The 25,530-nt window shown below is 36.3% G+C and overlaps 2 protein-coding genes across 6 annotated transcripts in view; one reads left to right on the forward strand and one right to left on the reverse strand.

The window, feature by feature from the left end:
* Nucleotides 1–8,618, reverse strand: part of hells (helicase, lymphoid specific) — a 41,311-nt gene extending 32,693 nt beyond the window's left edge. For 3 of the 4 annotated variants that reach the window (XM_088635428.1, XM_088635427.1, XM_088635426.1), the window contains exon 1: nucleotides 8,390–8,608. Coding sequence is in view for 1 of the 4 variants with exons in the window: in XM_088635424.1 (XP_088491550.1) it covers nucleotides 8,390–8,481 (92 nt within the window). In the remaining 3 variants the exon portion in view is untranslated. Of the gene's footprint in view, nucleotides 1–8,389 lie in introns of all 4 variants that reach the window. The other variant, XM_088635424.1, reaches the window with a different exon arrangement.
* A 126-nt stretch (nucleotides 8,619–8,744) lies between these two features.
* The window catches only part of LOC148661537 (uncharacterized), a 31,149-nt gene continuing 14,363 nt past the window's right edge, over nucleotides 8,745–25,530 (forward strand). Inside the window, exons 1-2 of one of the 2 annotated variants that reach the window (XM_088635436.1) lie at nucleotides 8,745–9,215; nucleotides 20,898–21,688. In XM_088635436.1, the coding sequence (XP_088491562.1) occupies nucleotides 9,074–9,215; nucleotides 20,898–21,688 (933 nt within the window). In that variant the 5' untranslated portion in view covers nucleotides 8,745–9,073. The remainder of the gene's footprint in view (nucleotides 9,216–20,897; nucleotides 21,689–25,530) is intronic. The other variant, XM_088635435.1, reaches the window with a different exon arrangement.

The following is a 25,530-nucleotide window of genomic DNA, read 5'->3' on the forward strand; positions in this document are numbered from 1 at the left end:
TGCAAATCTCATATGTAACATAACTTTCAGAACTAGGTTAATTCCTGTTCCTCTTTCTTGGATTTCTTCCAGAGCAGCAATTTTCTGTTTGGAAAATTAAAACTGGGAACACTGTTATAATAATTATTATAATGCATACACTGAATATGATTTAATTCACATACAGTCTGATTTATATGCAAGCCTCCTGTTTGGCCTGTTTCATTGTTTTGTTCACCCACAGTGTGGATGAAATTATGAATGAGGCAACTTGAACATATTTGTTTTCTATAGCTTCATTCCTCTTGGTCCCTTCTATCATTTTCAAATGTAGAATGTAATTTTCTGTATAGCTAACACTTCAAATTCATTCAGCATTTGCCATATAACTTACTGATAGGTTTGGTTGCAGGGATGTGGAGTCTGTTCACTGAAGAGATGTTGAAATTCCCGGGACTGTTATCACAGTGGTTTCTGTCACTAAACTGATGGAAATGACTTATTTCTTCTTTCTATCTGTGCAGCACCCTACTGCTGATAGCTCAGTTATTGGGAAAAGTCTTTGTTTTCCTGCCCTCCCAGGTGATTACAGACTAACTACTTATTTATAAGAATGCACCTAAACCAAACATAATTTTTAAACCTAGCGTTTAGAAATTTCTGTATAAACAAATTATCTCAAGCCATTACAGAGTACTGTTTCTTTTTAATAATTGCTATATACAGTATATAAAAGTCAATTTACTAATAGAAACCCTGAATATAATTTAATTCAAGGCTGGATGTTTTGGCAGGAAACCTTTTTTCAATGCTTTAATTTGAACAGTTAATAACACATTGCATCAAACTTTTGGATAGATTAGAAGAAAAACTTACATGGTTTGTTGTTTAAAGGAAGCTACTGTTTCCTCTTTATAATATGTGATAAAAATTTTGGCCTTGTATTAGCTACGGAAATATCACAAGGTATTTGGTTTACTGCTGTTTTGAAATATGATTTGTCTTTGCCGAACATAGTCCTTTTTAAAGTTCCTTTAACATTTTTTTCTTCCATTAAATATACCTATTTTTCTATAAGTAATAGTTGACTTACTGTAGTTAATGCTACACAACCACAATCAAGGGACTTAAAGCAGGCCAGTCCCAGTCCCATTTTACCTACTTCACTGCTAGAAGTTGTGTAATGTTTAGTTGATTCACATAACTGGGAGATGGTGATCATTGAGAGAATACGATCTCTCAAAGTCTTCCGTTGTCACATGTGGTTTGCAACATTGTACATTGTACAATGGCAAAAGACTTTCTTGCAAACTATGCTTATTTTTATAAAGAATTTGATACAATGCTGTGAAAATGAAGTCTGGAAATCAGGTCACAGATATACAGTATTGATTTATTGTCCTTTCTGTGTGTCATAACAGAAGGCAGGCATATGAATAAAGCTTCATAGTTCATAGTACAGAACATTTAGAAAGGATGGTGAACCTGCAGTTCTTCTGCAGTATTTTTCAAACCAAGCTGAAACAGGTTTTCCATTCTGTTTTCTAACATGTGTTGGAAACTCTCTTAAAACCTTTCTTTTGTTTCCATCTTTATAGTGAAAGTGGAGAGATCACAGGTCAAAGGCTGCAACATAATCTTCCAAAGGATTAAGCTTGTCTTTGGAAAAAATCTCAAATCTCATTTTACTCCCTAACAATTTGGAAGATCCAAATTGATGGTAACCACTCACAAAAATCAGAAAGAAATAGAATAGTCCAACATGGACTGGCAGACCTTACTGCCAGCTATTTTTTTTGTTAAAGATGCCCACAAGTGGAATCAGTCGTTACCACATTCCACATTTGAGAAAAATAAGAAACTATTAGATTAACAGTATTTTCCTAAGTCACATGTGTTTTATTTTGGGAAGGTATCTCTAAATATGGACACAGTGCCCAGAGTTCCATATAAAGTACCGTATAATGAGAAGCTTAAATTGTTTACTGCCCAGAAGTTAATTTTATTTGCTAACAATGCTATTTCAATGTGATATTTTGTTGTTCTCTGTGGTCTCGGTGGAAACTGGGAGGATGGTGAAGGTGATTAGACATGCATGCTTCATGTGCTGATAATGCTCTGACTTGTGCATGTGGACATCATTCTTCTGCTAGTGTGTGGGAGTATGAGATTTGCCAAGCAAGGCGGCATTTCAACACTGCTCTGTTAGATTTGCAAGGTAGTCATCAAGTGCCAGGTCTAAAACCAAAGGAATGAGAAAGAGTTTTGCAAGAACCAAGTACCAGACTGATAACCACAAAGTTAAAAGATTTAAATGCCACTGCATGACTGCTTCAGTATTGTAAAGTTACCAATAGGGAGGCACCTCTAGGGACCTTCCCCCACACATGTCCTAGCAACCCTACATACGTAGAGAGAAGGAGGTGAATTGGTGTTGGACGATATATCACATTAAAACCAAAAATTTCATACTGTTTTTAGTGCAGGTTTCAATAAACAGACTTAGCTTTATGACGTTTTGTCTAGGAGTGTGGAGTAGGTTTTGATGCAGGATGAAAACAGTGCCATCTCTCGCGATTTGAATTTTGTCAGACTGATAAAGCCAAATCCCTGCCCCTTTAAGTCGTTACTCCAAAAACAATAACCAGCGTAATTATAGCTTAAACAGAAAATACAAATATGATCATTTATTTTCGTCATTGTTGATGTCCTGAAGTCAGATTCGTAAATCATGTTTGAAAAGCAGAAGATCAGACTGCAAAAGTTTACATTGGCTAAAACAAACAAATTCGACTCAGTGGGTTATTCTTAGTTTAGCCATCATTGTGATTCTTTTAAAGCCTTGCCAGTAATTGTTCCTGAATGCTCCAAAGGAAATTGAGCTGATGTTAGACTGAGATACAGTCCCGGATGTTTGTTGTTCATTTGGTTAAGAAAGGGAGAGAAAAAACAAAGTAACATTTATGTGCAAGGGAAAATCTCAGATGTTTCATGGAGGCAAAGTAGGTGGTGTTCCCTGGGTGGCAGTCCCCCAAGTGGCTCCTTCATTGATAGCTATGTTATTTTTTCCTCAATAGATGGAAATGGAAACGAAAGCTGCAAAACAGGTTAAAGACATACAGTAGAGTCAGAGTACTGTGGAAAGTTATTCTGAAACATCTTAGAGGTGGACATGTGGAGTTAGCATGCCTCTCTGAAATCACAAAGAAACTGAAGAATATGGTCCTAGAGAGAACATGAGTGAACAGAAACATGAACAACCACAAATGGAACCACAAAGAACTCATCATATTCCTCAAATTAATTAAAATGAGACCCATTTGTTCCAAAAGTGCTACAGTACATTCATGTAAATACTGTATGTCTCCAAATAAACCTAGACCATTAAGCTCCTCACTGTGTCCACATTGTGTTGTGAGAAAATGGCATTCCCTATTTTTAGATGAATTCAAAAGGTTTTTTACAAAACTCACAAAACATAAAAGGACAGACAAGGAATTTGTGATGGTAACACAGCATTAGACTTTACATTTCAAAAGGTAGAGACAGGCTTAATTAAATAAATTATTCAATAATCCAAGACAGCTGTTTCTATTATTTTATCAGTACATTAGAATTACGTTGATGCAAAGCAAGATAAAAAAAACAATAGCACATATGGTTTTATTTATCTTGACCCTCCTTAAACTGTGTGACTTCATTAACATGCCAAAGGATTCTGCCTTTCAAAACATTGCCTCAGTCTCCAGAGGTGCATTACAAGTTTTCTCCAATATTTTTTTTCCAAATTGAGATTAGCCAACTGGCTTTCTGTCATCTATTACCTTTGTTCTCTTTTAATAGATGCTTCAAGGTGTTCCTAAATATGTTTAACAATTTTCTCATCTTGTTGATGTTGGAAACTGAGACCATAAAATATGTATGAACACAAACAAAATTGTTAAAAAATTATAACAATAAATTGATCATAAACAAGTTTTGTTAGATGCTTACTCACGCACACTAAATGATCTTTTAAAGATACACTGAGCTGGACTGACCTGTTTAGAGGCCATCTCATTAAAATGGGATTTTCATTTTTTAGGGGGCAAGGACATTCTGGAAATTAATCTAGATATACAGTTGTCTCAATATCCAGATTTACAGTTATTGTTGAACAGGTGACTTGGAGACATAAAATAAGCATTTATTTCTAGATTTAACAGGTAATGTATGTTCCCAAAACATCTGCCGTGTTTTACTGTAGAAACATTCATCATATTTAATATAGAAATCTAAGCACTATGTTAATAGTCCTCTGTGTCAATGAAAAGACATGGTGTGAAATTATGCAAATTTAAACCACTGCAGATTATATTGTGACTATTGTAAAGAATTCATCTGCAAAACCAAATTCATCTTATTTGTAGATGAATTGGTAGCTTTTAATAACAGTCTGGGTTCTGAAACTCAGAAACATTTCCTTTACTTCATGATATCTTATAAAAAACAGAGTACACTGAAAACAAAACAGTTTGGATTTTTCAGTGTGTTAAATTTTTGTGAATTTAATAATGTACAGTATCTTATTTGTATGTAATTAATCAGTACATATTAGTTATGCAGATTGGAACTTCCTAAACCAATGATAAGAACACAAGCAGTAATTCTTAGTTAAATCTAAAAATAACATTTCAAATGGTCATCAAATTTGGATATCATCTTTGGACAACTGATTAGGAAGGTTGACTTTTTAACAGATCCATACAAACTCATCTGTTTTTTCATGTCAGTTAGGTTCACTAATGCAGTAAAACTGGCCAGCAGCCATATCACCCTGCAACTCACAACCCTGCAACTGAAGCTAAGCAGGTGTGAACCTGGTCAGTACCTGGATGGGAGACCTCCTGGGAAAAACTAAGGTTGCTGCTGGAAGAGGTGTTAGTGGGGTCAGCAGGGGGCGCTCACCCTGCAGTACATGTGGGTCCTAATGCCCCAGTGTAGTGACGGGGACACTATACTGTAAACAGGTGCTGTCCTTCGGATGAGACGTAAAACTGAGGTCCTGACTCTCTCTGGTCACTAAAAATCCCAGGGCGTTTCTTGAAAAGAGTAGGGGTGTAACCCCGGCGTCCTGGCCTAATTTCCCATTGGCCCTTATCAATCATGGCCTCCTAATAATCCCCATCTATGAATTGGCTTCATTACTCTGCTCTCCTCCCCAGTGATAGCTGATGTGTGGTGAGCGTTCTGGCGCACTATGGCTGCCGTCGCATCATCCAGGTGGATGCTGCACATTGGTGGTGGTGGAGGGGAGTCCCCATTACCTGTAAAGCGCTTTGAGTGGAGTGTCCAGAAAAGCGCTATAGAAGTGTAAGCAATTATTATTATTATTAAAAAACTGACTTAGGACTGAAAACACAGGAATCCAGCAATTACAAATGAGCAGCCTTAAAGATTACTTTAGAGACAACCTTCAATTTCTCACTGAAAGAACTGGTCAATGTGTTTTTCTCCTTTGCAAAATACACTACATTGTGTAATTGTGTAACAGAAATTTAAATTCAGCAGAGAATATTATGTCTTTGAATTCTGATAATGTGTTTTATAAATGATTCTATATAAATGTAATTAAATAGTAGGTAGCAGAGATTGCCAAAGCACTTAACGTTTGCATTACATGTCATGTCATCACTACATAAGGTGCCTGTCTACAGTTACATACCTATCTAGATATACAGTCCAGACTGATGAACAAAACATTATATTTCCACTTTCAAACATCCTGAGACAAGCACTTTGATAAACCTTCAATAATAATTATTCCTGACTTCCAAGGGGAACAGAATCATGCAACACACAGTTTCCATATAAACAGATTTTATGTCAACAATATTTTGCCATGCATGAATAATATTCCAGACAATCTCTATAAACACTTTTTTATTTAATTTGGCATGACTTCCTATGCAAACACCCCCTGACCTTCTCTAATTGGCAAAAGGTCAGAAATTCTACAAGACTTTTTTCAAAATCTCATTAAATGACATTCTGCAGCTCTTAGACAACAGCGAAGAAGACACAATAAACAGATACTCTTGACTAAATAAGGGGGTCTTTCGCATTAAATTGGAAGAGATGCATTACATCCTAGTATTTCTTCCATGAACACCGTGCATTGGCACCTTGCCCGATTTGGGAATGGAATCAACAGGACTAGGAATTTCAATCTTTTCAAGGTTTTGTCCCAGCTGTGTGAGTTTTTCCTTCAGGTGATATCAAATGAGGAGTCACTTATCTTGTGATATAATGTGAAAACTGAATTACTTGATTACAGGAAACAGTGCTCGTGACTGGCTGTACTGTAGTATTTGCGCCTTTTTTCTCAAGTGATGTTATAACCTTCTTCTGGAATGCACACACATTTACAGACAGAGCAAATGCTGTTTGTGAGTTAAAAAGCGCCTTAAGGAATCTGTAAAATGGGGTGGATAATCATAGCCTTTTAAAAAGAAAGCTTTGTAGCATCTCACCATATTTCTGAGGTTTGCGGTAGCCTAACCATTACTATTCCAGTTTTACTTGAAAATTGTGTTGTTTTCATTGTAGGTGGGCCCTGTGATATAACAGCTAAAATACATTTGTTTTTGTGGGGGCAGATGTACAACAATAAAAGTTGTAAAGGAAGAGTAACCTTTCTGTGCCAAATTAACAAGGTAACTGTAATGAAGCATTTAATAAAGAACATTTCAGCTCCTTGGGGTAGTCGATGCCATGGAGTCCTGAAGAAAACGAGTGCTCCCCTAAAACATTAATCTTGTTGGAAGCATCATGGTGCATAATATCTCAACGAAAATAGAGCTCTTGAATAGTTTTCATTTGCCAAAACCCCAGCATGTTTAGTCATACTTTGAGTGCTCTTAAATTTCCACGTGTATTTTCCTGGATTTGCATGGGTTATACTATTTCATTCGAATTCTCCACCTGTCTGTTTCCAGTAACTCACTGGAGGAATGGGGGATACAGCTGTCTACACAATGGCCGGAACCAATGACCCTAAAGCCCTTCTCTATCCTTCTATAAGGAGGGAGATGAGAGCAATGGAAACTAATTAGTTTAGCTGCACAAACTGTGCAGCAATATCCTGGTTGACACAATCTGTGCCTCATTTGCTAAATATGTAGCGTTTCCCATTGAAGAACTGTGCCCACTTTGTGAGAATTGCAAATTCTCTGCTAGGCTTTCTGAACCATCAAGAATACTTTTTATGAACAAAAGGTCATACATTTATTATTTGAAAAAACTAAACCCGTATTCCCTTGCTTTTATGTGTAGCTATGTTTCCTCTACCATTTTAAATCAGAATCAGAAATTCCAGGTGAGACAACTATAAACTTATTAAAGAACAATGTTTCTGTTACAAAATGTTTAACACATTTCTACATCCGATTGTGTGGGTTGCTACAGTAAATGTGTATTATACTTACAAACAAAATGACTAGCATTTTTTGAGGAAAGTCCAATACAAAGGATGCAATATTGAATGAAGAAGGGTATTAATTAATGTATAAATATGAAAAAGCTTTATATTTCCATCCTCAATTATAGTTAAAAACAAGACAAAAACATTTTAACAGATGTTCTAAGTGTAATACTTTCATGTCAGTGAACAGTATGCAAAAGAGAAAATATACAGATAGCTTTTTATTTACATATGCAAAGTTTCATATGGATACGGGATTCGGAACTGCAGTGGACAAAGTAGGCTAGAGAAAAAAAGTTAAAAAATGTTTGATTCCTGCTTAAACTTAATACAGTTCTCAAAAAAGCTAATATAAACACCAAACATGTCGATTTAATTAAATTAATTCATCCATAATATTTACGTTTGAAGTTAAAAATGTACACAAATAGTTATACACAATTGAGGACATATAGATATGTTACTGGATATGAAACATTAGTAATGCATAAATTCTGATCTCAAGAAAATAAAAATGATGGAACAAATTAATTGTACACAGCTAAGCAGCCCAGCAATAAATACAGTACAGTAATTTGCATACTATTTATACAATTGAAAATCCTGTGAACTATTATGCAAATTAAGGTTTTTCATGTTTATTGTGTTCTGTCTGATAATGTTACCTACAACAATTCATTTGTGCTAATTCAGGAAAAATAATGTGTTACAATGTAAAATTAAAAACAAATACAGACTTATTAAACATGAAATGCACACATATGAATTTATAGTCTACTATACTGATGTATGGTGTATTTTGTTATCCTAAACATTACAATTTGACTAAATGTTTTTGAATAAAATATTGACTGTAAATCACATGTTAACAATTTATCACAAAATGTACCTCTCACATACAGCAGTTATTGTACAAAAAATGTTTTCTGGGGTGTCATTTTAACTCACCTTCCCTTGTTTGGATTAATTTTTCTATTGTTTTTTTTTCTTTCCCCACTGCTTGCTCGCAAAAGTTTGGTTTGGGACAAGTTCTTAAGCATTTCATAGCTGTGTTGTGATGTTTCTACTGTGAGAAACGCTCTTATAAAGTACCCCAGTTAAGGCAGCCCTGTCTCTCTGCGTGTGGGGCAAGTTTTTTATCGGCTGTGTCACTGCTACCCCCTTGCCCCAGGCAGGCTGATGGGGAGACTGATACCTCAGGAAAACTGCAACACATCAAGCCTGTAAACAGCCCCTCCCTCTCCCATCAGTCACCTTGGCTTACTGGAAGGCAAAAGAGGAATTCCAATGGGCTGCTCCCTTGGTAGGTTACTGCTGGCAGCCTGCCATTCAGCGGAGCAGTCTCTGAAAGTGTGGAGCCTCACTGCAGAGGTCTCACTTTCCCCTCGTGCAAGAGAACACTCAGCACGCAGCGCAGGGGGATCATAGAATGAGAGAGGCAAACTTAAGACCTGAACTTGTTAGGTCAGACACCCCTGCAACGTGGACTGAAAGAGGAACGTACTGTAAGTGACAGATATTGCAGCCGGGGAGCTGGGATTGCTGTGAAACAGTGGTGGAGGTGGAGGGAATGATGGACGCTTATTGAGACCAGCTTCGCTTAGATGTCACTGCTGTTGAGTGCCAGTTTCTATGCTGTCACTGGTTCCAGCAAGTGGTGAAGCTGTGGACTGGGGCTACAAGAGGATTATATCAATGAACCAGAAGAGCAAGAGAGCCCACATGGTGTTCAGCTGGCACAAACCCTTCACTATCCTTGCCCCATGGAGGAAAGGTACTGTATGCCACAAATTATTATTTACAATTTTGTGACTTCAGACTTAACACATAGGTTTGCAGTACCAGATACCAGCTGTCTTTACTAGCTGGGCTTCAATCACGTTATGGGCTTGTGCGTGTGTGTGTGTTTTCAAGCTCCCAGAAAGACTAGACATTTCAAACAGGGTGTAATTTCTGTCTTTGATGTGCTGGCTGCAGTGAAAATGATAATGTTCAAGATGCATTTAAAGGTCAGACTTGGCTTTGTGAAGGTTTTGGGGAAAGCTTTATATTTTAAAAGAGAAACTCGCTTCAAGTCTAAAAAAGTTTAGTGGCATCAAAAGTCTTTTTTGGGGTGAAGGGTGGGGGGGACTGCAATGTAGAGGCTTTCCTGTAATTGTTGTGATTGTATATATATATTTTTTTCCTTTAAGGAACCGTCTTATTAAATGAAAAACAGGCATTTTGTGCAATATTTATATACTGTAGTACCTCACAGCTTATGTTTATGTGAGATATTGGCTTTTGTAAAAATTGTAGTATTGTTTGTTTCTAGTGCTGTTTATTCAACTCAATTCAACAGTTTACAAAATTACAAAAAGCAAAATATCATGTTAATTCCACAAAGCACAATGTAAGATCAGAAGAAAAATATTTTATATATACTGTATATGGACTTTTCCAGACTGCTAAGTGATAATACATGATTTATTATAATGTTAATAAATATAATAAATGGATGCTAGAAGGATATTGACTAAAATATGTTTTCTTTACAGCAAGACAATACAAGTAGCTTTTGATTCAAAACTAACTACAAATATCTTTGTGGATCTTTTTATTTTGATGTTTTAGTGCTCCAACATCCTAGCATGAACTAAGGTGAAAAGGCTTAGATTCTTTTGAAGACTGCATTGATCTTCCAATCAAAGTAAAATAAACCACAGCCATGAATGTGTCCTTCAGTACCAATTTTCCACACTCAAAAGACACACTTTGCACGAATTACATTGTATTGACTCTTATCAGAATAAACAGTAAGGCTATGCATTATTTGACCAACTATTTTAAATAAGACTCATGCTGATTATATTTGAACTTTACAATAAATAACATAGAAATCTTTTAGTCGACTCAAGACTAGGAAGTGTCTTGCTCATTAAGTAGCAAGTGAGTTGTACAGTATAAGAGGTCTAATGGAAGAAACTGCTGGTGACACAGTTCTCTTATTTTGGATCATTAATGGTTTTGAAACAGTTGTATTACACTTGTAAATGAATCTTTATATTAGATTACTCTCTTGCCACTTAATGTGACAAGGTTTCAAAAGGATAACATTTGTCATTAAGTAGATCATCTCAGGTTTTGCATGGAAATGTTGTCTCGATACCAAGCTGCTTTCTGAAGGATATGAGTCACTGTGCCAGGGTTAAAGTGAATCACAAAATTAATCCCTTTTCAATGTCAATGGGAATCTAAAACCTTATTTCCTTTAGGCAGTGAAAAAGATCAGAAGACTATCAGGAAAGTTTCCTGGTAGTTTCCTTAAGCTTCCCATATGAGGAACAATGTTTTGACTTAGAGGGTTCTCAGCATGTATTTTGGCTACAGACAAGAAAAATCCCAAATAAATTAACAAACCTACAATCTGTGCCTGGCTCCCGATTCATTTCATTACTGAGTTCAAAAGAACCCCTCTTTGTCATTTTCCATGCACAAGTAAGGCTAATTATGTCTATTTTTTCTGCATATGAGGATCGCAATTGGCTGAAAGGGTATATCCTTGGTGGTTGAATATGAAAAATATTAATGTATTTAATTAAAGTTAATTGAAGTATTCAAGGAGTGCACCAAATTATATAAAATTAGGCAGTTTTCCACGTTTTCTTATTTTATCTTAAAATGTGCTGTAGTACAGAAACATATAAATTATGTGGGCTGTGTAGTTGTTGCATGACACTGAAAGGTTGCTGCTTTCCAATTGAATGTAAAAGGTAAAGCTTGGCCTTGGCTTATAGGTATAAACCATGAGCAACCACGATTCAAAAACTAGTGTTTTTCAAGACGTAATGTTCACGAGATGTCTATAACACTACTAGCAGTATCTAAAAAAAGTCAGTTTGTACCAGAGCCATAGAAATACAGTACATGAGATCACAGATCATTCTGGTTTCTGTAGCATTAAATGGATAAAGAGCATATGATTTCCCCCTTGAATAAGACACTGTTTCCTCCCAAGGATTACCCCACAGCGATGCTTATACTTATATATTTCTACAGTATGCTTATACAGCTGGATGGACTGCTGTCAGAGCAAAGTACTTCACTCAAGGTACAACACCAGTGTTTTGAGTGGGGACCTAAACCCACACCCTGTCAGACAAGAGTTCAAGTGCTTACCTACAGTACTACACTTCACTACACAGCCCCCAGCAGTACAAAGAACAGCTTGAATCCTAAGAAATTAAAAGAAATCTGGCATCATGTGTTAATGTTATGCAACATGTGTGTCACCAGATGTTTGAGGCATGTTTCTGTCCATTTTCTATTATTTGATGGTTCAAAACAATGGCTGACAAATGCAATGCTACAGTACATACCGTACAGTACCTGATAATTAATCATCAAATACCTTGTTGTATACAGTACTATGGTGGTACTGAAAGGATGACTACAATTACAATGAACATTACTAGTCTTTAGGCAATGGTCTGTCCAACTCCATTTGAAGTTAGTTTTTTTTTAATTTTACATCAGGGCAATTTAATTGGCTGGTAAGAAGCTGAATTGGATACTATGTTTGAATAGGTTTAAAAAATGTAAAATGCTGCATGAGTCTCCTTTCCTGAGAGACCCAATTGCTGCAGTGATTCTTAACCAACACCTCATTCAGTGACTGCTGTTTCCTTAAACTGGCTGACCTAGTTAAACACCTTTGTCTTCATGTTGAATGCTCTTTTTAAACCATCATACCCCCCCCCCCCCCCCCTTCTTTAGTTGGTATGACTTGTGAGAAGTCTATTCTGTAAGACTATTTTCATCTTAGAAAATGAATATGTAACTGACAGGGGTGATGAAAAGTACAGTACAGACTATGGTATTTCTAGTCTGTTAGGCTCTAATTTACCATTAATATGATTTTCTGAATGATACTGCTGTTGTAAAAGTAAAGGCTTTGCACAAAAAATAAAAGAAGACAGTAATAGAAACTGAAGGCTGAGGAGAAAGCTCAAAATACAAGTTATTTTTATTTAGTTTTGCTATCCGAAGAAATGAAAAGTACTTCCTGATATTCCAAAATAATATAATTATATAAGTGGTTGTGATTTTTATAAATGTACACATTGATGTAACTATTGATTTACTGAAGTAGACCATTCAGTCATACTGGCTTAGTTGGTTTCCATGGCACTAAGTGGGCAAGAGAATCACCCTTCCTCCTGGACAGGATGCTGGTTCATCACAGCAATGTGGGATCTCATTTATACAGCTGGGTGGACTAGAGCACTTGAGGTAAAATATCTCAGTTATGATGCCCCCATAATTTACTTAAGTATACATTCTCAAATATTCTTTCTGGCTTAAAATAATTGGCTGGAGCACAACAGTAGAATTACACTGAGGTATTAGCCTACAGTAGGATCACAGGGCAAATGCAGAATCTAGTACTACTATGATACTCATAATGTGTGTGACCTGATTACTGTTTACCAGTTTCTCTGTCAATGATTTTCTCAGTTAAAGGGACTTTTTGCTCCAACAAAAATTTCTACCAATTGCTGGTGATCCATTGAGAGGTATTGTTCAAAACAATTAGCATCTAGCATACCAAACTGAATTACCTCACCTGTAAAGTCCTTAGTTGTCATATGAACTCAGATAGTTGAAAAGGTCTGTTTGACAGTAACAGTGGAACAGTGGAAAAAATGCTTCAGGTCAGAGTATTTTGCTTTGACAACATTAACAAAAGCTGAAGCTGTAAAGAAAGAAACTGTGAAGTGAAGTAAAGTGAAACTGTCATAGAGCATCCATCTTTAAAATGTCCAGAAGCTATTTCACACCTCATCATGTGGAACATCTGCTCAGCATCATCTCTCCTGGAGGTAGGAGAGACAGGCTGCTGGTAGACTAGGAAATCATCTAGTCATTGACACAGACAGATTATAATCGTATAAAAACGAGTGGGATTCTGTATAAAATGTTTTCTTACATTATCTCATATGGAAGGTTTCTTTTATGTGGAATCACAAATACAACTTAAGAAAAGTAGTCCTCCTTATACACATCCCGAATTAAGTCCTTTCTCTACTAATTAAGTCGTTTCACCCCTTAACTGTACTCACTGTTTTCTATCAATTAACCACTTCTCAATCCAAACACATACATTAGCTTGCATGCCTACCACCTGAAATATAAGAACATGTCTTTCATCAGTGCATTTGTATACACACATGCTGTAGACACAACAACAAAAAGCTATGTCTGGAGTTGGGGGATGTTAATCACTGAGTAAAAAAGACGGCATGTGCTGAACTCTAGACTGACATAATTACCCCCTACTTTCGTTTCTGCAGCTGGAGGAGTGTGGTGACTCAGCTAACCGAGAGAAGTTTTGACAAGGAGTCCATCATAACTTATAGCTGCTCTCCACATTCTGTATTTGTATCTGTCCTGCATATAACCAAATTGATAGCCTTTTTTTTTAGTGTTCGCATGATGACCGACATGCTGGGCCAACTTAAATTAAACTCATAGTAAGTCTCTGGGGTAGATCTGGAATGGCTTAAGAAGGTAATACAACACATAATTATGACTGTAAGGGTCATTTTGACCTTCTATTGTTTAACAGTAAAGTGGATTTTCTCAGTGAATATTTACACTTAGTGTTGAGTGAGGTCTGGTGTACGCCTCTGAGCACTGTGTGCAAAAACCTTCGATAGACATACGTTTATGGAAAAAGAGTATTTCTTTGATTTACAAAAATGCTACAGGTTCAAATGGTATAGAATATGTACTGAGTGTCATTGTGAGTGAAATATTCTGTTGGACTTTTTTGTTAAAATCAGAACATTTCTATAAGAATGATGTGCATTTGATGGTTAACATTCTTGTATCAGTTCAGACTTCCTTTAGACAATCTAATTTTCTCAATGGAGTCTTCACAGTAAAGTGGCCCAGATAAGCTGTTGGCCACCCAAAGTGTTTGAAGGAGATGGTATTCTCACATGTTCTCCAGTCATAAAAGCACTCTTTAGACCTAGGGATATTTATGACCTCTCCACCTCTGACACTGGCTCCAATTCAATTAACATTTTTTCTTGAGGCAAATATAGACATTTAGCAACTGACGGCTTGTGCACCTTTTCACCACACAACATTAGCACTTTTGCTCTAATGCAAATATTGAAATACTGAAAATCCTACTAAAATATGGAAAATCCACTCAGGAAAGACTCACCATGTTATTTTGACATTGAATATAGAATTATATTATATACATATATATATGTATACATATATACATTATATATATATTATATACATATAGAACATTTTTTTAATTGTTGTTTAAAGCTGTTATCAAATGTTTGTCTGTTAAAGCAAAACAGTTTTAACTTACTGTAGATCTGTACTGGAGAATAACCAATGAAATACAATTACCTTAAGTACACTCACAGTTCCTATAGAACTCTTCCACCATGTATTTACGAGAAATCTGGATTAGTGAAATACGAGTACTAGATGCAGAATTCAATCTTATGGCACTCCTGGTCAGGAATCACTTTCTATGACTCATAAACTATTGGTTGGTAACTTTCCCTCTTCATTTAGATTGTGTCAGACTTCAATTTGACTACACTTTAATGACCTACTGTATAATCACCTGCTTTAAACCATATAATTGGAAAAAAAAGTACATAAAATTATCTAAAATGCTAAAAAGTTTCCAGACTGTGGTTTTAAACTATGAACAAACTCCGTTTATCTTCAGATTACAGTAGTGTTTTTTAAGGATATACACGATCTACATGTAAAGTATGGCAACATGGAAACAACAGTGGAAAAATGTTCACCATGCAGAATACAATGAAAGGAAATATTTTTTTATTGTTCATCCTATCACAAGGATGGATAAACTGCTGTGTTTCCATTAGCTGTCATTATAATCTACTTTTGAAGATGTCTTTGTCTTTTTATAGTGTAGCTTGATCTTTTAGAAAAGGAAGAGATGTTTAAATTCTCCATGAAAACATTCAGGAGTGTGTACATCATAAAATTTTATCCATTCTGCGTCCATAATGCTTTCATTAATGTCTTCACTGTCTAACGTCTTTACTTAAAGTCCTTAATGTAAAGACTAGTAATTCTCACTAGTTAATTACATGAACATTCTGACTTTTTTCAAAATAAAATCTTAGTTATAATGTCACAATACTAAACAAGATGCCTGAGATTTGGTTTCTTTAAACATTTTTTTTTTTCAACAAGGCATTTGTGTGGAAATTAAAAAATTCAGAGAGGTAGCTAAGACCAAATCTGTGACAACTGGACAATAAAGCTGTTCTAAGCTCAGGATTACAGCCTACAATAAAGAAATCAATTTTAGTAATCACAGCTAATGTCGGGATTGTAGTACGGGTGTTACCAAGATACAGGCACATAGAAAAAAAAAAGATTATGTTATTAACAATGCTATTCAAGGAGGCATGGTGAAATGAAGGCACTGATAAAAACATTTAGAGTGAGATGATAATGCGCATCAATGAAACTTGAAAAGACATTAGCAGTTTTTACATGTTACTGATAGTGTTAACACCCACATGTGAAGTGAACATGGTAAGAGGATAATTAACTAAGTCTATTGAAGAAAGGCAGACTGACTTTAGTCTTCTTTGGTCATTTTGAAAGATAAGTAGGGCTGAATAAGCTGTTTCATATCTGTTTTCTTACTTTATACTCTTACTCAAATTTCCCAGTACACCTACTAAGGTGATTCACTATTAAGGAGGGAGAGAAGGGGGGTTAGAAGTGCGTGGTAAAATAGGTATTGTCTTTTTCTTCAAGGCTATAATAATGCTTCTCATATTATGAATGGGAATTAAAAAGAAAGCTACTCATTCTTTCATCCTTACAGTTACACCATGAAAATATAATATTGTCTTCATTGACATTGTTTTTGTTGCCACTTTTTTGTCTTGACAAAGAAATCTACTTGGTTTATTTTGTGAATGCATTAATAAGTGAGAAACATGTGCTTAACTGAAATTTAAAGTCAATGTGGTTCAGGGTTACATTAGGAGTTATTCAAAGAATGTCGGTTTTCAGGAGTTAAAGTTGCTGTTTTGAAGGTGCTGCTGGACTGTTCCAGCACACATATGATTCCCTTTATTTAAAGTGAGGTTTGAGAAACCTTCAGTAGTTTTGTAGGGTGCACAATGTAGATGCACAGCATGTTGACCTAGTTTTTCCCACCTCACACCTGTAATATATTATATGATCTTTTATTTGGAGTCCTATTTTGACTCCAGAGAGAGCACATTTCTTACATACCAGCCTGGCATGAGGGTACAGCTGTGAGCTCTGCTGTTCCCTTTTGATCTTTGCACTTCTTCTGTAGTGGGAGCTGTTTTCTTGATAGTTAAAAGCAATTGCTAAAATATTTTAAGAGAACTGCATTAGCAGATTTAACATTTTAGGCACATTCTTCATGGTTCTAACCATTAAACATTATAACAAGACAGTACTGGCTATGTATTTTAGATTGTGCAGACAGACAAAAAATAGTCCTCACCGCCCTTTTAAATATTTTAAGACAAGGCATGAAGATAAAACAGAATACACAGAAAATGTGCATGAGTGAAGAAAGTGAAGCTGAACTCAAGACACGGTCACAGTAATGTTGAGACACAATTTGGGTGATGTTTTCAAAATCTGTGTCCTAGTAAAAGTTCTTAGTTCAAGAGTTGCAAGATGGTCTGAAAGACAATTAAATCTTACAAAGCAGGTGTGGAAAGTTGTTACTATTAGGGATTGATCGTTTCACCTCACCTGTCAAAAGATAACCCTGTAACCTCTTGTACTGCATGTGATTACTCCACAATGTGAGCCTGCTTTACTTCATAATTCTTACTAAAGAGGGGACCCCATTTGGGATTGTTAAGGTCTAATCGATTTACAAGCAGAACAGCAACTTTTGGGGTGAGTTAAGATTTCTTAGAAAAACAATAAGCTTTATCTTGTGCAAGAATGAACCTTTGGTCTTCAACATCTAAGTTTAATTCGTCATTCTGAGTGTTTCATTGATGACACAAGAGACACTACAAGGTGCAGCAAAACCACAGGAAAATCCTTTGAAAAAATACAGTAAGTACAGACCACACTCACAGGCATGCTGCAGAAGATAAAAACATAATATTGCATATCTTTGACACTCTCTGCATTCACTTCACTTAGCACTACAGTTTTAATGATAAAGAATGATCTGTACCTGGTACAATATTCACATATACCAATTCAACACGTATTATTCACTGGAACACTCAACACATGGACCCAGTTGTTTTCTAGTTACAGTACCTTTCCACATTCATTCAAGCTACTGTAGTTGAGAGGCAGTGTGATTGCAGCACTGTCAAAATCAGACATACTGTGGAGATCATTGTTTTCACTTGCAATAGTTTAACTTTCTGTACCTAGTAATGCATTCATGGAAATACAATACAATCCCAGCAAATGTTTTTTTCTCTCTTCTAATTGGTACTAGCTTGTTTTTAGAAGCAGCTAAGCAAACATGTAGATATAAATAATACAATTTATGCAACATACTGTATATCACTAACCTCGTTCATAAGCTACTGTACATTTGACCTCAGCAAATGTAATGTTTGCTTTGTCAGATACAGTGTTTCATAGACAAAGAGGGATAAATAAATGGCAGATCCCTATTCTTCATATTTTACTTTTTAATTTTAAGGTGAAGATGGTCAAAGAGTTATTGAAGTTCAGAAGACAGTAGAAATAATTATACTATCATGTACAGTATGTTTCCTGTACTGTACAGTATGTCAAGAAACAGGAAACATATTTGGACTTTCTTTGAATCCAGTAATGTGCGACATGACTACAGAAACAATTTACATTTAAACATTTACAGTACATCTCTATTTTACCTTCAGATATTGGGAGTTTTGTAGGCAACAAACTTCACCAATTACTAGAAAAGCATATTTCATTGGCATATCTTTTGTGAATTACTTAAAACTTTGAAACTTTCAAGACTACAGAGTGTTGACAATTAGTTTTTCATGATGAAAATTGGAATATGGAATGTTATTTTTCTTCCACAATAAATATTCTAAAACTATAACAGTTTCTCTAGTCAAAGTTTCTACATCAGCTCTTTTGTATGAAGTAAGAAAATACTAAATTCCCTGATGTTTTTTTTCTCCTAAAACTATATCTCTGTGGGTGTCTTTTGGGGGGCTGCCTGTCCGCCAGGCCCCTGCTGTCCTGTGGAATTCTAGGCTGGAATTATCAGCAAATTCTTGGCAACTGGCAAAGCTTATCTCTTTTCCTTGGCTTTCTTAAGTAAAAACGTTCTTAAGAAAGTGATTTAACAAGTTGGAGTCATGAAAACTAAACCAGGTCACATAATGAATTGTTTCTGGGGTTCTGCATGACTATTGTCACATCTTACTATCCAATTGTGGTGATCTCTAGGGCTACTTATCTTAGCTGAATGTGTGTGTGTGTAGAAATTGTACTTCAGTGGTTCCATATTTTTTAATATGTTTCCTCTAACATCTCAAGAAAGAAACAGATTCAAGAAAGAAACGTGACATCTATCTTTGTTAATGATTAGGGCATTAACATTCTGAGCACCAAAATCCTAATTCACTTGGACAACTGATACACTGTAATAACAAATAGGCCAACAACACTGCATATAAATATTGATAAGTCTTTTCTCCAGTGAGGCAAAAAATAATATTTTTAAATAAATGGATCAGTTTTGTTTTTTTGCCAGTAAGAACAGAAAAATAGTTTACCAAAAATGAAGCCTGTGAAATATTGTTTTACATGTTGTGTCACAGCTTCATCAGATATCTATTTTTTATACACTATAGAAAATTACAATGTAAAGTTTCCTTTAGCTCTCCCAAAAAATTAATATATCAACTAGTCACCATTTTTCTTGTACGTATTATCAAGAAAGCCACCGTGCTGCCAGCAAAATAAGACCTTAATATGAAAACAAAGGAGAAACTGCTATATTACAAGATACATTACTACCTGATTTTTCAGCAGGAGGTAGTGGGCAGTGTGTATAACAATGAAGTCCATGAAAAAACACATTCCAATTGCTGGAAGAAGGAAATGACAAATTCCTTACTGAACACAGGACTTAAAGAGATTAAAATGCAATCATTGTTTTTACACAGCTATTACCAAATTGTAAAATGGTTATCAAAATGGAATTTCCTACGGGACTAAAAGGTTTGCTTTCTTTCTGAAACAAAAAAACAACAACGTACAGTAAAACAAATTCCTGTGTAACATTCCATTTTCATGAATGTTGTGCAGAGCAGTTGTGCTTTGTCTTTAAATGAGATATTGTTTTTAAATGAGTGGAAAAAATTGTAATGCAAATTTATACTATATATACATTTTGGAAAGAACATTCTTAACCCCACTCGAAACATTTTCAAAATGGAGTACTCATTTCCACAATAGACATGATAAAATCTGACATAATTGTGATTTTTAGCATATTAAGGTGCAGCTTCAAAGTGAAAGCACTTTATCATTTTTCAGTATTTAGTAAATGCTTTGATTTACACTTATTTATACTCAGAATATCAAATTCCTCACAATGGGAAAGAGCAGGTGGTACATATCAATATTGCCCAAATTGTTATTAGACAAAGATCAATGCCAGTCTGTCAGTTTTTCTAAATGTATGTAACATGTTCAGCATTTTTGCACCAGTGGGTTAGGAATAAAGCTTGTTTATCTGTATTGTTCACTTCAAGGAACGAATTAAAAAAAACATGCTTGTAAGTGTTAACTTAATGAACGTGATATACTAAATTTAAATTTAATGTTACTTCAAGCATCTTGCATCACGATTTTCCTCTAAAAAGAAACAATGATAATGGCAGGTTTACAAAGGGCTATCAATATGATCCCATAGTAAATGAAAGAGACCTTTGTAAAGAACCAGAAGATATTACATTATTTCGGACATAATTAATATTTTATGAATAAACATATTTGGTTATCTGAAGAAAACAGCAGTTTGCACTGCTGTCTGGAGATGAGCAATTATAGGTCTGTGATCTTCAGCTCATAGCAGGTTTCCTGGTGGAGTCCGCTGATGAGAACTCAGGGAATGGCTGTGAGGCGGGCAATCATTGCTCATTCTCATGTGCTTTCAATCATCTTGTGTGGGGAGTGTAGCAACAGCGCAAACCTGAATTTGATCAAAAAACAGCTTTGGAAAGTAATTAAAATGCTACAACTATTGTAACAGAAAGAAAAATAAGCCATTGAAGCTTTTATGTTAGCAGGCCATTACATTTCAGAATAAAATGGACAAAAAACATTACACAATCGCAGATGCAGAGGAAAAGCTCTGGAAATGAATAAAAGGTTGTGAGCCAAAAATAAAATATGTTTATGCTTTTTCTTCCCATAGGGAAGGGGGAAATGGCAATGGAGAATGAAGTAGTGCTAACGAAGATGAAGATCTTCAACAACTTTCAGGGAAAGTTTGTGAATATTGGAAATTCACCCCCTAAGGACGCTGTGTCAGAGAAAGATGTGCAAGAGCCACAGGACCCTTTGGTCAGCAGTGAGGTCACCCTAGTGCTAGAAGAACCTCAGCCCAAAACAGAGTACTTGTCTGTGCTTTCTGATCTCAGTGCTGAGGACCTCAAACTGTCCAAACTGTTCAAGTTTGAATCTGAGGACTCTGGGGTGGAGCTCCCTAGTGGGGCACATTCCCCCTCCACTCCAATGGGGTCTGAACGGAGCTTTGTGGTTCACAGCCGGGGGTCTTCCTGTGACTCTGGGATTCTCAACACTTTGGACTCTTCTTCAGACCCCCTTCTCCTACTCAGCCAGCGCCCAGAAACAGAGGAGGCAGAAACCACTATCCAGGAGACACCTGAAGAACTGGATTTGATGGAATCCAGAACTGAGCCTATCACTGAAAGCGACACAATAGACTTTAGCCAGTTGAAAGAAAGCAATGAGGCAGATGAAAAGCAGACCAAGAACTTGGAAAATATTTCAGAGGAAGAAGAAGTGAATTCTGCACTGGAGATTGCAGCAGAGGCCTCTGTTGCAGGTGCCATGCCAAGGGGTGGCTCCACAAAAGCTTATGATGACATGACTGAAGTAGAGCTTGAAGAACAGCCATTGCAGAAATATCCCACGAGTGACAGCCTGAATGAATACATGGATGAATGCTGCAGGCTGAGTGAGGTACAAGAGCAACATCAGCCTTTTATTTGCTTTTTAAAGTGCCCAATTACTTTTCCTCCCTAATATACACCACCTTGGATAGTCTGTTAAGATTCACATAAGTGAAGGTTCACAATGCATATACTGTACCATATTACCACCACATTGCAACATAGCAATATTGATTAAGGTTATCAATAAAGGGATCATTTGTATTTTTATGAATTGATATACAATCATAAGAAATAAAAGCAGCACTTGAAAGGGTACCCAACAAGCCCTTTAGCCCTATATTTTAGTTCTTAGTAAAATAGTTGATTAAATTACTAAATTAGTAAAATAGTTGTAAAATGAGGGTTATCACATGTGCTACCAATAAAATGGATTTGAAAAAGAATATTGAGTTATTGGTCGGCAGGAAGAGTTAGCATATCTCAATATGATCTCAGGTGACACCAAGCGGTAGTGCAGCTGAATAAACGATGTACCCCATCATTTCATAAAATTACATCCATCATGCTCTGAGGGCTGTGGCAAGTTCTGTCATTGTTCCAGAGGGACTTTGTCCGTGCATGACAAAATAATCACAGTTCCATGACTGGTTTTGATGGAAGTTTTGCAAAAATAAAAACTCATTCCTTCTGCATGACATCTTCACAAAGCCAATACTTCATTACAGGGAAATCATTATTGTATGGTGTACACCATAAAGGTGTCACTCAGATTTATGGCAGAGTTAAAAGGGACTGCTGTAACACCTTCAGGTATGACACCCGAAGAAGGCTCCACGGCCAAAATGTTGTGTCCCTTTTCTTTTCAGCATGGAATAAACCCGTACTTGTTCCCTTGCAGCCTACGCATGCTGAAGCAAGCTACTTACTTGAACTTCCATACTGTATTTCCAAAGCGTATTTTTTATGTCCTCCACAAATGATATCTCAGGAAATGTTTACTGGATCCTCATTTTGCATGGAAAGCTCACACAGTAACCTTGCATTCTGAGTGCCCTGAGGTATTATGGATTTTTTTCACACAAAAAGGTTGGAAAGCACTCCTCAGTACAAGAGCCAGAATTTCATATTTTCCTAACAGTCACATTTCGATTGGCTCATATGGAAGGTACATGGCAAGCACTATCCAGTCATATAAATGGCCTTCATGAATGCAGCATGGGACCTGTGATAATTGTATGGCAATAACAGAAATGAGTTTGGTTACCAAAAAAGCGAAATCTTAAATTTGAAATAAACCCTTGAGAAAAGGCTTAGGTGCTGTTCTTCAAACCCAAACCCGTATGTGAAGGTGGGACGGGGAGGTTTCTTTCCATGCATTTGCTTGTCTAGCAGCACCTGTTCATCTGCACAGGGTGATTTCCCAGATGGCATCAGAGATTGCGGTCAGAGCTGAGCACCTTGCGGCAGCCTTTCACTTTACTCTGCATCGCCAGCCTGAGAGGCCTGACTATTTGGCTTCAGCAAAACAGGTGTAAAATTGCTTGAATTACTCACATATTTACTGAGATAAAGGCCCTTTGATAGCCTTGCTGTATAGGGCTGAAGACCAACATCATTTCAGGGCCCCTCTGTATTTCTCTATAGCCACATTAGCGTGCAGTGCTGACAGCAGGCCGGGCGGTAAACTCAAGCTTTATCATCACTTGTCACTGGAGCTAATAAGATAATTCCTTGTGGAACAAAATGGAGCTCTGTAGTCCAGGAAAGGAACAGTCACATGGTTTTTCTTCAAACATGGTCAGTTCAAAGGCTTTGTCTAATCTGATAAGTTTCCATGTTATGAAATGAGTAGGAGTGACACACAGATGCAGACTTCTTTTAAAATCAGAAAACCCCTCTGAGCCAGCTGCCCTTACACTAAATATGATTAAATGAAAAAAAGCCCCCCAAAAGAAAAATACACAAACAACCTTAAAACACTGATTGAATACTGTTTACTTTGATAGAATACTGTTTACTTTGGTCTTCACTGACCATCATCCAGCAGATTTCATTGTCTTGTGTTTTATTGGTCTAAAAATACATACCTGCATGACTTATTAATTAAAAACACAGCTGGATTAAAATAGACCCTATGAATCTCAAGGATTGAACAACCTTGGTTTAGATTAATAGAAGACAGTTGAAAAGTCTTAATTCTTAAATATTGTAGCTTCCCTGCAGTATCCAAATTGTCAAAGCTTGGTTCTAAACACCATTAATTTCAAGGCCTACACTCTAAGTTTTTTTTTACTATTTAACACCCTTAAAGAAGGGCTTTACTTATTAACATCCTTGGCATAACATCAGTACTGTATAACTGTCAGCATAAAGTACTCCCCTCTACTGGGATACTATTGATATTGGATGTAAATCCATTCCATACATTCTGATGTGCTCCTTTCTTCCCACAGCTTCATCATGTGGTGTGCAACCTTCCAGATTGCATTCAGCAGACTTTCAGATTTCCTGCTGCAATGCAAATGAAAATTCCCAAGCAGAAATTTGATCATAGAAACTTCTCATGGAATATCTGTTATCAAATCAGGAAAATGTATATTACAAGAGAGCCTCATGCTGAAACTAAAATAACACAAAATTACTGTCATGTCTTATAACAAATGACAATAATAAAGTAAGTCTCTTGATATCCCACAGATGTTTAAAATGGCTCTTAGGCATACTGACCCTGACATCCTGACCTCATATGATTAGGTAGCTACTGTGTTTGGAGTTAATATACTGTACATTAAAGGTTCAAAACCTGAAAGCAGAATTGGGTAGTTTGTATATTGACATGTGTAATTTTCACGTTGTTTTAATACAGTATCCCTGTTACTTCAGATCTGATAAGGCATGCACATATGCAATTTATCAATGAGAGATGGGAAAACAGGTTGATGTTGCCTCCAGAGCACATATAGTATTTTGCACTGAAATGAGCTGTTGAATGAGTTGTTGAAACGAGTGGATTTGACTCAGGCATGCAGCACTGAATGTAAGCACAGAGTAAACTCATAGCACCTTCCCATATCTTAGTGCACGCCCACCACATCTGGTTCTTCATTCCTCTGGAATATTGTCATGTTGAGGAAACTATTTCTGAGGCACAGACAAAGGAAAAATATATTAAAGAATGGGAGAGGTTTTCCATAACCTTTTCACTCCTTGGAAAGGGGCAGGCACCATCCCAGAATTATTTGTAAGCAATCTATCGGATACCGTTCACTTACTGAAACAGCATTTTAAAAATCTTTCCTCACAGACATTTTTCATGTCTTACGTAGCAAAATAAGCCATCAGTATTAAAGAAAAACACACTCAAGACCCCTGTGGTAATATTATCTGAGTTGTAAATTAAAGTTTTAATCTCCAAACAAGTTCAATTCAATCCTTCATAGCATGAAAGCTTCCGTTCTTTTTATTCCATCAGTGCTCTCAGTTACTTGTTTGAATAGTCGGAACATAGTTCTTCTCCCATTGGTTCAGTGGATTTCTTGAGAATAAACCCTGAAACATGAACCAGAGACAGATGTGCATTTAAAACTGAAAACAGGAAGCACTTGTTACCCAAAGGGTGGCCGGTGGGAGTGTGAAACAAGCTACCCAGCCATTTTGTCGAAGCTGATATCCACTTCTTTCCAAGATACGACTGAATGAGATCCTTGCATCTGTTGGCTACTAACTACCAAATGGGCTGAATGGCCTCCTCTTGTCTGTAACTTATCTTATGTTCTTAAGATTTCTTACAGTAATATTAATGCTTAATATTAATTGGATCTAAGGACAGAGTTGACAATTGCTGCTGTAAGCTCATAGGAATGTCTACATGTACAGTATAAGCAAATTTTGAAATTTAAATAAGGCAGA

This window comes from Lepisosteus platostomus, chromosome 6 (genome assembly GCF_059453375.1).
Source record: "Lepisosteus platostomus isolate fLepPlt1 chromosome 6, fLepPlt1.hap1, whole genome shotgun sequence".
Taxonomy (NCBI): domain Eukaryota; kingdom Metazoa; phylum Chordata; class Actinopteri; order Semionotiformes; family Lepisosteidae; genus Lepisosteus; species Lepisosteus platostomus.